The sequence below is a fragment of the Callospermophilus lateralis genome, chromosome 2, assembly GCF_048772815.1.
Source record: "Callospermophilus lateralis isolate mCalLat2 chromosome 2, mCalLat2.hap1, whole genome shotgun sequence".
Classification (NCBI taxonomy): domain Eukaryota; kingdom Metazoa; phylum Chordata; class Mammalia; order Rodentia; family Sciuridae; genus Callospermophilus; species Callospermophilus lateralis.
This window is the reverse complement of record NC_135306.1, coordinates 70,959,427-70,975,365: the sequence shown is the minus strand read 5'-3', so window position 1 is coordinate 70,975,365 and position 15,939 is coordinate 70,959,427. Positions and strand designations below refer to the sequence as shown.

Genomic DNA, 15,939 nt, shown 5'->3' with positions numbered 1-15,939 from the left:
AAGCACTGAAGGAAAAGACCGAGAAAGAGGGAGGACAGTTTCAACTGGGAAGAAACCAGGGGGTGAATAATGGGACAGAGAAATAGATCTTCAACATAGCCACAGAATGAAAAATGGATTTTCTGTCTGAAACTCAGAAGCACAAAAGCAAAGGAGACAAGACTGAGAAAGAAAGTTAAATGCTTTACTTGGATGAAATGGTACCAGGGTCTTTAAATCAGATCCAGAGAGATAATAATGGCTAAAGAGGAAACAGATCTGGATCCAAATCCCAACTCCATTCCTTCTTTGCTGTATCTCTTTGGGAAAGCCATTTTATTTCTCTGAGCCTTGTGTTCCTTGTCATTGTAGTCACTGATAGAGTTAATTCTCATGTACAACCCTTTACTCTGAGCGCTTGGCTTCAAATGGTAAATCCATATTTCACTGCAGCTGGCACATGCTGCTTGTAAGTGAGGCCCTGGCCAGACATCCCAGGTAGTCAGTATTAGAATAAATGTTTAAAAACACACTAGCAATATTTATAGGTAGTAGAATGCAAGAAAGTAATCTCCAATTTCTGTGTTTTGTCACTAAAACCTTCAAAAGTAACATCATTTTCAAACCAGAATGAATTTAATTAAAAGAACAACTGTAGGGCTGGGACTGGGGCTGGTGCTGGTGCTCAGTGGTAGCACACTTGCCTGGCATGTGTGAGGCACCGGGTTCAATTCTCAGTACCACATACAAATAAATAAAATAAACGTCTATTAAAAACTAATAAAAATAAAAAAGAACAACTGTAAACATCTATATTTTGTGCAATAAAAATCATTCTTGAGAGGAGATTAAGTTACATGCAATATTGTATTTTCTAAGGTACACACAAATACATTTTGGAACTATTACTAGCAAAGATTAAGACAAATTGTGCAACAGTTGCTGTAATTTTTTTCAGTGTTCATTCATTTAATAAATATTTGCTGAGCACCTATGCTATTTGCAATATCTTATGTCTGTTAGGAAATATTAGATATTCACTACATTTTTTTCAAGTCATGTGAATAGGAACTTTTATAATTAATTTGAGTAAAAATAGACACAAATAAGGCCTGGTCAATGAATGTGAATAAGTACTCTGTAAGAAAGACAATGAGAGAGAGATGTAAAAAATAGGGAAAGATCACTGTAGAATACAGAAATAATAAAAAGATTTTGGAGATGATACTTAAGTTGATTCCTAATGACTTGAGCACAAGTAAAATTACAGACAAGTAGCTCAGAGGCAGTAAACCTTCTCTCTTGATCCATTCTCTGTTGCTAATAATGCAGTACCACAGACTAGGTAAATTATAAAGAGACTTACTTTGGCTTATGGCTCTGGCCCAAGGCCAAGGGTCACATCTGATGATGGCCTTCTTATTGGCACAGTCCTGAGACAGCACATGGCCCTGCATGGTGAGACAGCGCATGTGTGTGTGTGTGTGTGTGTGTGTGTGTGTGTGTTCTGCTCTCTCTCCCTCTTCTTCTAAAGCCACCAGTATTTAATCATGGGGCTCCATCTAGATGACCATATCTAATCCTAATCCCCTTCCAAAGGCTTCATCTCTAAATGCGATGATCAGATTAAATGTCTTCCCTCTTAATACCTCACAGTCAGGATTCAACTTCAACACACCAACCGTTGGGTGTGGAGACTCTGATACATTAGGAATTTCTCCAAATAAGCAGTAGAGTTGAAATTGGAAATTCACGGAGTCTGGGTCCAGAAGCCATGTTCTTAGCCACTAGAAAAATATTAATTTGAAATACATGCAAAATTTTGTGGGATCCAAACACAGTGGCACATGGCTGTAATCCCAGGACCTTGGGAGGCTGAGGCAGGAGGATCACAAGTTCAAGGCCAGCCACAGTAACTTAGCAAGACCCTGTCTTAAAATTAAAAATAAAAATGGGCTGGGAATTGGCTCAGTGGTTAAGAGCTCTTGAGTTCAATCTTTGTACAAAAAGAAATATTTATCAGAGGACAGAGGAAGGGGGAATTTATTCCAATCAGGGAATGATGGCTAGAGAAGGTTTGGAGGAAAGGGACATTGGAGCTGCGCCTTAACATTTGATAAACAATGGAAAATGGGTTGTAAAAGGAGTTCTATGCGAAGCTGAGAGATTGATACCAACAACATGGAGCCATAAACAAGCATGATGTGCTGGGAAACTGAAATTTTTTCACAGATCATCTCTTGGTTCATGGGTACATTGTGGTGTGAGCCAGCCATAGTAAATTTATTCCCATTTGCCAGGTAGGGAGATGAAGTAGGTGGAAGGATTGAAAAAACAGATTAGGTCCAAATAATGTCAGGTCTAGAAACTTCCAAAGACATTTGGACCTTGGGGCACTAGTGAACGAGCCACTGATGGCTACAGAAGAGGAGATATATGATACTACTCATGAAAATAACTGTCAGTAATGTGGAGGAAACATTGAAATAGGGGTGAGAAAACAGGTGTAATATTTTATCTAGGAGACAACAAAGGGTTGAGCTGGGGTGGGGAATGACTATGCACAGATGTCCCAAAGGAAAATTGACTGGACTTGACTAATATGGGTGCCTAAAAAGACACTGATATTTTGGGCTGACAAGGAGAAGATAAAAAGAGGGAAAGCAGAAGGCAACTAGCAATTCTTTGAAAAATATGATTCTTTGAAAAGCAGTGTGATAACATGTGTATGTCGGGCTGCAATGAACAGAGTACCCAGCTAACAGCAGTTTAGACAATAAAAACACTTCATGATCTCAGCAGTTCAGAGATGTCAGAGATTAGGTTGGTGTCTCTGGGATCTTCTTAACCTTTTCCTCATGGTCCCAAATGGTGGCAGCAGCAACCCCAGATATCCCGTCTTTAAGTGAGAGCATCCAAAGAAAGGAAGAGGGGCTCTCTTCCCACATCCCAGAAGCATCTTAACTGATTTTCTGTGTGCCAGAATGTCAATCACCAACCACGCTTAGTTACCAAGGAAGGCTGCTCCACCATCTTGCTTAGCCAGGAATTCTGTCAGTCTGAATCCAAATCCTAGTGGTTCTGTGTCATCCTTTCCTCCTGCTTGGAAAGGCAAAGATCCACCTTCCTGCCAAGCTCAGGAACTCAGAATATCCTGGTCCTGGAGAGGGAGGTGGGCTAAGCTGTCTCTTCTGAGACTGCTGAAAACAAGTATGGTAAGTGATAAGTGGGAGTACATTACCATGGCTGGCTCACACTCTGAGGTAGCCCGTGCCAAGTAGATCACAGGCCGATCAACTTCAGGATGTGGTAAGAAAGAAAAGGTTATAGCTATTGAGTGGGTAGCCAGCTGTGTCTGCTATGAACATTCTGAACAAAGAAATCAGCTTTCTAGAAAATCAGACTTCTCAGAGTTATCCTGTGATACTTGGGCATGAAAAGCATCTTTTTATGGAAGCAAATTTCCTAACAGCATTAGAATTGAAAACCATCAGCCCATTGCCTTTACCAGAGCCTTTTAATTCTGTCCTGCATGTTCAAATCCTGTCTTTTCTTTAAGGTTCAGTTCAATGACTGCTTCCTCCAAGAAGCCTTTCCTATCACTGGTCAATTTGTGCCCCTCTGTACTGCCTACACACAGTGATACACACCTGGTTTATATTATTGACATACATTTCTCTTGATGCTCTTGCCTTCTAACCCTACGTACACAAGTTATCAAATCCAGCTGACTTGATCTAAAGAGCTACCAAGTCTTTCCACCTCTTTCCATCTCCATTGCTGACAATAATCGATGATGATTACTAAACATGTATTACATGCTTGGCATTATTCTATATATTTTACACTTATAAATACATTAATCCTTTCAGCAACCCCATGATGTATATTAAATAAATTGTGTGTGTGTGTGTGTGTGTGTGTGTGTGTGTGTGTGTATGTATGTAGGGAAACTTGGAAGTAGAAATGCAAAGCAACAAATTTCCAGCAGTAGTAAGTGATAAAGGTATTCTTAGGGTTTCATGAATTGGCAGGCCACACTGCCTCCCTCATCTGAACTTCCTCATCCAAACTACATCCCATTTCACCTGAACTCCTTACTGCAACATTCTCCAATGTGACCTCCTTGCTTGCACTCAACTCCCTTCCAATGCATTCTTTATACTGAAGTTAAAGTGAACTGTACAAACTGCAAATCATAATCACAGTTCAATCCCTCCCCACTCCATGTGCCCTCCATGATATCACCCAGTCAATCCGTCCTGCCTTACCTTACGTTATCCTTTTCTCGAACTTTTAGACTCTAACCATTTTGACCTTTCTTTCCTGCTTACCCAGGACCTTTGCATAATCTATTGCCTCTGCCTAGAAGGTTCTTCTCTACTTTGAATCCTTTCTGACTTACCTAGTTAACTTCTACTTATTCTTCAGAACACAATTTAAATGTCATTTGATACTGGAGAAAGCCTTCCCTCCACCCCCAGACTAGGTCAAGTTCAGACAGGTCATAGCAGATTTTGTTAATATACCACTAGATTACCAACACCACCAAGACACTTTATTCATCAATTTATCTCCAGTGAGGAGCCCCCTGTTTGGCTCAAGAATCAGCCCACTTTTCTTATACCAACAAATCTTGGCTCTTTTAATAAAGGGCAAGTTCTTTAAAGGCACACATCATGCCTTGGGGAAGAAGCCTGCTATCATAAAAAGAACATGGCCCTTGGGCTATATTTCAAAAGCTGACTATTCCACCCCAATCTCTATATGCGTGAATTCTCAAATCTCAGCTTTCTAATAGGAAATAATCACACTGTGCCGACTAAGAAGTATGGAAAATAATGTGCAGTAAATACTTCTGTTATGGTTTGGATATGAGATGTCTCTCAAAAGCTACTGTGTTAATGCAGAAATATTCAAAAGTGAAATGATTGAATTATGAGAGTTGTGACCTAATCAAGCCATCCTACTTTAAATGGACTGAGTGGGAACTATAGGCAAGTGGGACATGGCTAGGTGGGTCACTGGGGAAGTGCCCCGAAAGCGTTCATCTTCCCTGTGGCCCCTTCCCCCACCTCTGCTTCCTGGCTGCCACACAGGGAGCACTGCTTCTCCACCATGCCCTTCCACCATAATGTTCTGCCTCACTTTGGGACCAAAGCAATGGACTTGGCCCACCACATACTAAACCTCTGAAACCCTGAGCCAAAACAAACTTTTCCTCCTCTCAGTTACTCTTGTTAGGTAATTTGGTTGCATCAGTGAAAAGCTGACTAACAGCTCCTCAGATCTGTCTTCCCAGGTACATCTTTGCATCCCAGTAGATGAATGACATGACCAAGAGGATGCATAGCTGTTGCCTCGCTGTCCCACACTGTCCCTCTCAGGCCCTGGTTTCCTTCTCTGCTGCATGGCCTGCACGGGTGCCACCAAGTGGAAACATGAAAAAATGCTGCAGTGAGCAAGAGCTTAAGAATTTGCTAGGGGCAAAGGAAAGAAAGAGGATGGAATGAACATGGTATATGTCAAGTATCCACTAAGTGCCAGGTATTTTTATTCATCACTCATTTAATATTTAGCAAAAGGAAATCAAATTCTACAAATGATAAAATTGGCTCAAAAAAGGTTAGGTGTTTCACCCATGGTCTTAGAGCAGGAAAACTAGTGTAGACTTTTAACCAAAACTCAGGTCTCTGTTTCTCCTTAGGAATTACTACATGTACCCCAAGGCACTGCCTCCAAAATAATTTTCTTCCTCACTCTTGCTTCTGCCTAAGTGTGCATTAAAAGTCTTAATGTATCTTAAAAGTCAACCTGACCCTGTTGTATATGAAAGAATTAGGTAACTCAGTAATATTTGAGCACACTGTGTCTCAAGATTAATTAAACATTTTCAAATTAATTATACTTTTTAGAGTCTTATTTTAAAAAGCTACATGATGTTCAAGTAGAAAAATTAACTCTGAATTAAAAATGCCCCAAACCAAAATGTTGGCTAAAGAATAGTTTTAATTAAGTTAATTGAATATAAGCTTTAATTATTGAATCAAACATAGTCAGTACCATTCTCTGAGCCTACATGAAGTTATATGGAGTGAGGAATGAGGCATACAAGAGAGAAGGAGGACATAGGAAGTTGTGTCCCTTCTCTTTGAGATGTTATCTCAGACCTGGCTTTGAAACAAAACTGAGCTCCCCATATCTCACTAAAGTGGTCCCACCACACAACCAAAATACTACAGTTACTCAGAATGTCATCCACCCACTCCCTGTGTCCAAATCCTTCAGGATTCTCATTGAAATTCCACTTCCTATGTCCCACTCCAGGCCTGTGAAATTCAGTTCTCTGCCACCAGTGCTCAGGTATCAGCATTTTCACAAGCAACTCTGATGCTCCTGATTCATCTGAAGATTCATCCCAAGAACAGCATTAGGAAACCCAATAAAACTTAAAGATCATGATTATTTCACATATTTGTTGTTTCAAGGGGACACTATTTTCTTTTTTCAACTGTAAAATGTTTTAAATAAAAAATAGACAATTATCTCAGCAATCCCAAAGGTGAGGCATTTCCTATTTCAACATGAGGGAAATCAAGATTTGAAATATATACAGCATGCCCTGTATTAAACACAGAAATAAACTGCCTTGCACCGAAGATAGAAAGAACAGTTGCCAATTCACTGATTAGGGAGTTTCATTGGGAAAGCTAAACCCCTTGAATTAACTCGCCTTTGTAGTCAATTCCTAGTTAGTTATATCTTGTGAGGGAATGGCCTGTTTTCTAAATTTACAATCCCAAATATGCTTCTTAGTTAGGAATAGACTCCCTGACTCAACCACTAATTGCGTGTTCAGGACACTCTTTAATTCTTTTTCTGTATAACCCCTAGGAAAGGTAATTTTTAAGGTAATTTACTTCCTTTTTTACTCCTCTCCAGTGTTAAAGTCAGTCCCCCAACCCACTCTCTTGTCTGCTATTCTATCAGTTAGAATTCTGGATATGGGAAATTCATTTTTAAAAGGGAATCTAAGAGTTGAACAGCTCCTTGTGATTAGACCAACACCTCCATTCTTTCATAGATCAGTAGTCTCTATAACTGGGCTTCCCAGGACTTGCCCCAACATGAGTTTCCTGTAACTTGAGGGTCATGTCCCCATGCAAGGAAGCACCAATCTCAGGGTTCACTGCAATCTCTGCATTTGAGTGAACTCTAAGAGTTGTATCACCTCAGAAGCCCAACAGCTTCTGAGTTATGCACAGATAATTTTTAAAGCACTATGATAAAATAGGGTTTAGCCCTCTCCCCAAATGTAAGAAGAGTCACTGATTGAGTAACATCTTTAGTTGAGAGTAGTAGCTTGAATCTGACAAATCACAAATATGTGTACTTTTGCTAACCAAACTAGTAGTTGGAAAATAGCTCAAAAATATATCACCCCTGGATTTATTTTCTTTTTTATCCCTCAAATGGAATGACTTTACTTAAACTGACCAGTCCATTACTAATGCAGTCATCATCTGTGTGTACAGAACGGAAAATATTAGACATTAAGTTACCAATGTCATTTGTAGAAATTCTGATTTTTGGAAAAAGAAGTGTAGAAGGTACACTCATAGAAGACATTTTGAACCTTAAAATGGAACTGCTTGCTTTAATGCAAATGCCTCTGTGTGTGTGGGGGGGGGGAGCGGATACAGGGAGATGGATAATCTCTCTTCGACTATCCTTTCTAGTATTACAAGTTGTCTAACCTGTATCATTAGTACATTCTCTGCGTTGAGCCAAGGATTCGGTGAATGAAATCAGTTCTTTTGCTTATTCCATGTACTAAACGGGCAAATCAACAGCGATCAAATGACCCCTCCTCTGTTAATTCTTTCACAATAAATTCAAACCAGATTCATGATACGCCTACCCTGTGCCCGGTACTGCGCCAGGCTCCAGAGATACAAGATGAATGAAGCAATGTTATGGTTTATTGCTGATCTCTTAAGGTTTGTGGGTCGGGGGATGGCTCTCCTCTCTTTCTAGTGCAACCTGGACGGCTGTCGAACCAGAAGTGGTGTGATTACCCCACTGCTCCTGGCTTCCGGAAACTCGATACTCCCCTAGCCAACCGGTGAACCGAGTGTCAGGGTTCGCTTTGCGTTCCCGAGAGCCAAACGCTCAAGTTCAACTCCGGAGCCGCACGGAGCGAACCCGGGACTCCGTCCGCCGCGCATCGCGCCAGCTTCCCTCCACCTGTCAGCCGGCGCGTCCGGGTGGCCAGACCCCGTGCCCACTCACTTTGCCGCTGTCGCTCACACCGAGGAGGTGATCCCGAAGCACTTCCATGGGGCAGGTCCAGGTGGAGTGGACGAAAGTCCCTCGGAAGATGTGCGCCAGGGGAGGCATCCGGGCGGCACACATGTCAGCGGCGGGACACAGCGCGGGGACCGCGGGCTAAGGAGGGCACACCGGCAGCGGCACAGCTGGGGCTCCCTGCGGCTGCCTGCAGCTGCGGAGCGGGCACCTGCTCCGGCCTCGTCCTGCCCCCGCTTCCCCGGGCGATCGCCTGCCCCCTGCAGGCCGCGCCCAGGGGCTGGCTCCCTGCCTCCTCAATGCCAATAGGATTTTTCTCCCGCGAGTTGGCTCCGCACTCCCGTGGGGTGTGGTTTTCTCCCCACCCCTGCGTTAGTTTTGGATGTGTTAACTCTTTGAGTTATCAGAATCAACCTTCTCTACCTTTCTTTAACTGGCATGCCTACACTTCTGTCTGCCAGTCTTCTCTGCCCCTTACTCTCTTAGGGCCATTTATTTCTCAAGTTCCGGACAGGTGAAAGGTCGGTTGGGAACGTCTACCTCATGATCAGTTTCATTTTCAATTTCTACGGGACTCAGAATATGTATTTGTCCTCCCTTGAGTTTATGGAAGCACATCTTAGAGAATTTCATACGGAGCCCCACCACGGGAGTCCATGTGGATCTCAAAGTTCCTCTCTTTGCCTTAAGGTCAATGTTTTGGTCCTTGTGATTGTCTACAAACAACCCCAACATCACGTCTGAATAAATGACTGTCTTTGATTTACTTCCAGTTGTACCAGGGGAGAAAAATTAAGTTCTCCCGTCAAATAGGGAATGGCAGCGACCTAGGGTGCTGGAATAGCAATCAAGGGACTGCCACAAAACAAGTAGGCCTCGGGGTCCTTATCTTCTTCTTTGTAAAAATGGCTCTTGGATCAGGATATTGGGAAGCCCCTAGGTCAGCCCTTCGTTCAGTTCTTTAGAAAGGACTACCTGGTTTCCCTCAAGGCCTTAGAACACCCTGTTCCCTTCCTCTGCTCCTAATGCTTCCAGTGAATCTTGACGTAGCCACTCTTCTCTCACTGGTTTGCCTCGGGTTTCTTTGGAGTAACCTTCCCTGACCAACCAGTAGCCCACCCCACCCCCTGCAGTTTCTATTCCATTAGTCCATGTTTTCTTTTTTCCTGCCACAGCATCAATCATATCCATTCTCATTTATTTCATGTTTTTTCATTTATTCTTGTCCCACCCACACACTAGCAATAGAAGGACTGGAAGAGCAGCAGAAGTGTCTTGTGCCTGGAACAATGCCTGCTGTTCTGTACTTGTTTGTTGAATAAATGGATGAATGGGTTTTCCTAGAGCAGGGGAGTAATCTGGATGGACATCTATTTTGACTCCTACATAAAGGGTGAGGTCTTCCTTGCAGTACCTGCACAGGCTTTCTCTGAATTGCTGCTTTTATAACACAGGACTGGTCTCTATAAATGATTCATTCCCTTTTAGGTTGCTTCTCCTTATTTGTGCCATGGTTTCGAGGAATGGCATCATTCTAGATTGTAGGGGACTTTCCTGATTTCATCCCTAAAGTCTCAAGATCCAGGAATTCCTCAGTCTCAGACACCCAACTAAGGTTGGTCACCCTATCAAGGACTCAGAATTAGAAATTCCTGAAGTTGATGTCATTGTACTTGTACTTCTCTTGGAGACTTCAGCCCCTTCTCCTTGATTCTGCAGACCATAGTCCCTCCTTGCAGTCCCAATAGCCATCTCAGTGAAACATTCTCTTGTCCTCAGCTTTTCTACACATCAACCTCAGGAAGAAGCAAGAAGGAAGTGTCTGCCGTTAGCTGTAAAGAAGGTTTAATTAAATGTTTCCAACATATGTATTAGTTCCCTAAAACAGATACAACTAATAATTTTTTAATGAAAGCATCTCAACTGAGGCTAGTTTTGTGAATTAGAATATTTTTAATTAGGGCATTATAGTTATACATAGTAGTTGGGTTCATACCAACAAAATCATACAGGCAAGGAATCCAATTTCAGTTCACATTTTACCACTTTTTTCTTCCCCTCTTCCCCCCCCCCATTCTCTTTACTTATCTCCCTTTCACTCATATATTTATTTATTTTTATTGTACTTTCTATTTATACATAGAGGTAAAATTCACTGTGATATATTTATATATGCACATAGCATAACTTTTCAAAATTCAATCCATATTTTCTCCCCTTTCCTATTCTTTCTCCCTCTCAATCTCCTTCTTCTACTCTACTGATCTTCCCTGTCTTTATGATATCCAATCTTCCTCTCTTTCTTTCCTTTTACTTTAGTTTCCACATATGAAAGAAAACATTTGATCCTTGATTTTTATGAGACTGACTTATTTCATTTAGCACAAACTTCTCCATTTCCAACCATTTATCAGAAAGTGTCATAGTTTCATTCTTCTTTATGGCTGAGTACAACCCCATTGTGTATATACCACAAGTTCTTAATCCACTCATCTGTTGATGGGCATCTGGGTCAATTCTATGATTTGGCTATTATGAATTGTGCTGCTAATAAACATTGAGGTGGTTATATCACTATAGTATGCTGATTTTTGTGATTTTGTATAAATAGCAGAAAGTGAGATAGCTGAGTTATATGGTGATTCCATTCCTAGTTTGTTGAGGAAGCCCATACTACTTTTCCAGAATGGTTGTACTTATTTGTTGGCAGTCTCACCAACAATACACTAGCGAGGATACAGTATACATTGTGACCAGGCACAGTGATGCATGCCTACAGTCTCAGCTTCTTGGTATGCTACCACAGGAGAATACCTTGAGCTCAAGAGTTCAAGGTTCAAGTCTGGCTGAAGGAATTCAAGATGGGCAAGACACCATCTCAAAAAAGAAGAAAAGAAAGGAAAGGAAAAAAAGAAAGAAAACCACACCGTATATTACACAGTTATTAAAAACAATAAGGTAAATATGTAGCCACATGGGAAATATATGTACTATAATGTTAAGCTTTTAAAGTGGTATTTGTGTGGGGCTGGGGATGTGGCTCAAGCGGTAGCGCGCTCACCTGGCATGCGTGGGGTGCTGGATTCGATCCTCAGCACCACATAAAAATAAAATAAAGATGTTGTATCCACCAAAAACTAAAAAATAAATATTAAAAAATTCTCTCTATGTCTTAAAAAAAGTTTATAAAATGGTATTTGTGCTATAATGAAAATCATGAAAAGCCATAAGCATATTAAATGCATAACATCCATCAACAATGGAAACCATTTGATTGAGGTAAGGGAATTGCTCATGAATTTTATGTTGATGTTCACTAATGCTGTTACAAAGTGACTTATGGAATGAATAATCATTTTGCAAATTTAAATGAAGTTAATCTTCTTAAACAGAAAGAGTGACCATGGGCCTCCATGTGACATGGCAGTAACATTCCTAGGAAAAAGAGTTAAGCATTAGCTCTTTTGAGAAATACAGAGTTCCACTTTCATTACTAATCAAGTTGTAGGTACCTGGGCTCAGGATCTAGAAGCACAGGCACTATGCTGCCGATTAGCCCTACTCAGTCACAGGTCAGAAGACTGGATTTCCCCACACTACTGTCACTGGTTCTCCACCCTCAGACTTAGTGATTCTTAAATTACTGATCCTCCTGCAATGTGACTCTATCCTGATATCCCCAGGGAAAGGTTCTCGGGGCTCCTGAGGTTTGGAGAAAGAAGGAAGTATAGAATTTTCACATTCATTTTCAAAACACAGCCCAAAGCTGGGCATGGTGACCCACACCTATAATCCCAGTGACATGTGACTCCTCCGAAGGCTGAGGCAGGAGAATCCTAAGCTCAAGGCCAGACTGGGGACCTTAGCAATACCTGCAGCAATTTATAGAGACTCTGTCTCAAGATAAAAAATGAAAAGGGCTGGGGATGTAGATCAATGGTAAAGCACTCCTAGATTCAATCCCCAGTACCAAAAAACCAAACAAAAAAAATAAGTCCTCCACAGGGGACATTCCTAATCTTCCACAGACCCAGCTCCCCCGCTCTCCCAGTGACATGGATCTGCTTTGCTCATGCTCTTCCCTCTTTTCTTGACCACCCAAGCCTGCCTCTTTTTCCCATAAACCCCGACTCCTAAATGCCTCAGGTTTTGCCTACCTGCCCCACCCTCATCCAGGAAACCTTGACACCTCTGCTTCCCCCCCAGATGTTGTCTTCTTCCTTTGAGGTACTGCAGGGTGTTTTAATTGCTCCTTTATTCTCCCCCAGAAGATTGTATAAGGGTTCTGGTCTACATGAGGCACTAAATAGACTTTGAATGCTAAATTTCAAAAGATGGCTTTCTTGCCTATTTATTTAAGTGATAAAAACTCACAGACTACATGGTGGGTACATGCTAATGGTGAGCAATTCTTTGGTGTGAACTTAAGAAACACATATTTCATTTATGTGTTCTTCTAACATTTTATAATGAAATTTTTCAAACAAAAGAAAGTAGGAAAGCTTCGTTTCTCAAGATCACAACTCTCCCTACACCAGGTGGAACCAAGTGGCCCTCAAACTCCCTAACAACTGGGTAGGACCAGTGTGTGCTAAACCTCTTAATGCCTGAGGCAGAGGACTATACCACAGTAAGATCGGCTTTGATATTCGGGTCATCTTGTCAATGTAATTATTATCCCTCCTGCTAGGTAGAACTTGACTATTTAAAAGGATCTGTCTTCTACTGTCCTAATTTGAGTCTCAGAACAACACTATGAAGTAGGAAAAGGATATATTAGAGCCATTTCACAGATGAGGAAATCGAGGTTCAGGAAGGTTAACTTCCTTACCCACTGAAGATAAGATGGATCTGGGTCTTGACTCTCATTGTCCTCACACACTGTCTTGTTGGGGTAGACTGTGAAGACTTGTATATTCCCTTCTGCCAGGAACCACTTGGCCACTGTGGCATGGATTGTAGTCATCTACAACTTCCACAACATATATGGTTTCCCAACAGTTGCTGGTGACACACAGATCTAGTCCAAAGTAACACCGAAGTGGTAATAATGGACCTTGAGGAGAACAGGAATTCAATCAGTATAGGTCAGTAGAGTGAACCAGTGAGAATAATCCATGTTTTCATGAGGCACAGAGAGTGAGGGGCAAGCAGGTTAAATGAGAAACCACTTTTCCTCTCCTGTCTAGGAGAGAAGTTGTCATTGCACAGTGAAATAAATGCCTGCCTATTTTATTTATTCTTTTAGTGTAGCTAAATCTATCAGTTTCCATGGTGCCCTGTGTTCACCATGGAAACTCTGACAAGCTCGTTATGCTTTGGGGGAAAAAAGATACACTAAAATTTTGAGATGGGATAAATGCATTCCTTTTAAAACTGTGTCCTTCTGAGTGGGAAGCTTTGATGGGTAGCAAATCATAATGGTCTTGATTTTCAGTTCTTAAGTAAGAAAACAGGTTTGCCTTTCCATCAAAAAACACCCTTGCCTGCCCCTACTTCCCATTATTTTATCTTTATAGCAGTAGATATGTCTTTATCTCACTTATGTATTTACTGGCATTAAAGAGATGGCCCTAATCCTCATCTTCTCAATTTTTATGAGAATACTATGCAGTCCCTATATTTTCTTCATATGTTTGTTTATTCAACTAAATATTTTGGAAGCCTCGATATTATATTAGGCACTATGCTAAGCACTGTGAATGCAACTACAGGCAGACACTGTCTTACCTGTGTGGAACTTACACTTATCTTTTTTTCTGACAGTGCTAGGAGTAGGAATCAATAACTTTTTAGTATTACCATAACAGTTCCCTAAAATAAATGGTGAATGGCACTTTAATCATAAATATTACATATCAAAATTTCAATCATATAAATATAAGAACATGCACTTAAGACTAACACTGAAGCGACACATATTGATAACAATGTAGACATATATTGTGTTCAGCATTTCTTGTTTTTAAAAAGTCTCTTGACATAGCTACTCTGTTACTTTTGCAAAAATGACATTTTTTTCCTTAAGATTTGAGCAATAAAAAAAAATGCCTAATAACTCACTACCCAGATACATCATCACCATTAGCACCTTGTGATTTTTTTTAGAAAAGTTCAAAGTCAGAAAACACAAAAGATAATAGACAACCTAGAAGTTTGTGGAAGGAAAAATCAAGCTAGATAAAAGCCACCTCTGCTTTAAAGCAATTAAATGTGTAGAGATGCATACATTTTACCCAAATTTGAATGAAGAAAGGAAAACTTCAAGACGAGAGGATTGAGTCACGACTTGCATGAGGTTTTATGCCACCCAGGTGCAGAGAGATTTTTTTCCTGGCTGAAAGGCTTTAAGTACCGTGTGAGCAGCTGTCTCCTTCGCCCACTCACACTGCTGATCCCTGTGATCACGTGGCTCCTCAGCAGACTATCTGATGCCACTTTTCCACCATAGTAAGCTCAAAACAAATCCCAATGACCTGGAGTTACTTGGTCTACCTTTCTGCTCTAACATGGATTACCACATCGTCCTACCTTACTCTAAAGGAACAAGCAATAAATAGAATCAGTACTCCTGGACCTCTGTTCCAGCTTGACCACTGGCCAATGGTATCTTGGGAAGGTCCTTCTACCCCTTCAGGCCTAGGTTTTGAGTTTCTGCATCACAAGATGAAAGATCACATGCTATATCACTGGTTTCACTCTTTCTTTATCCTAGTGATACATTTTCTTATTTCTCCTGCTTAGACTTTTAGTTTTTAAAACATTATCAAAACAACTAATACAAAATAGAAACTAATGCAAGAAAAAATGGTTAAATGAAAAATTTCACCATTCTATTCTTCATTAATTAAAGACTAAAATGACTACCAATCAGTGCTTCTGGTCAACATGATCTCTCTGGTGTTATCCTGTTGACTTCATACAATTCAAACCAAAAGCAGATCTAACATTTTACGTAGCCCACACAATCTATCTCAAGTTGGACAAATCTGCTAAGACTTTGAGAAATGTGAGAAATAGCTAGGGAACATAATTCGAATTTGTTGACTAATCCTCCTTAGCATTCTGGGACTTAGAATGATCAATACCGAAGTAGGGCAGGGAAACAACTAACATGATTTCATACATTGGTGGGAACTAGTTGTCAAATTTTCTGCCTTAAACTAGAAGAATTTCTACATTTCCATCTTGCCACATTTGACAATTGAGACTTAGAAAATGGTAAGAATCCTATCAGGTGCCAAATTTTGAGACTATAGTCAAAGACTGGTTTTTCTGAAAGATATGTGCAGCTGGTTTTACTGAAAGATATGTGCAGCTCAGCGGTTCGCACTGACAATGGTTCCAAAGTGGGGAAACACTTGCACCAACACCATTACCTTGCTAATAATGGTTGCATGTGTCTTTCTAGAATCCACGTTCCTAGAATTTATATTCCTAGAAACTGTGCCAAGTTTGGAAGCCAAATATTGTCATTATAGAAGCCACACATTTAATGCCCCTTTTAAAAGGCATGAATTTCATATGAAAAGTAAAGATTAACTGAAACAAAACTTAAAAGACAAAGTCATGTTAGTAAAGAAAAAAAAAATCTGAGGAATTTTTCGTATGTAAATTTGAATATGTAAAATCAAACTTAGTTGAAAAACTATA

The 15,939-nt window shown here is 40.6% G+C and overlaps 1 protein-coding gene across 1 annotated transcript in view; it reads right to left on the bottom strand.

Annotated features, from left to right (window-relative positions):
* Positions 1-8,394, bottom strand: part of Gda (guanine deaminase) — an 87,129-nt gene extending 78,735 nt beyond the window's left edge. Inside the window, exon 1 of the mRNA XM_076843492.2 lies at positions 8,272-8,394. Within this exon, the coding sequence (XP_076699607.1) occupies positions 8,272-8,394 (123 nt within the window). The remainder of the gene's footprint in view (positions 1-8,271) is intronic.
* Positions 8,395-15,939: the final 7,545 nt, after the last annotated feature.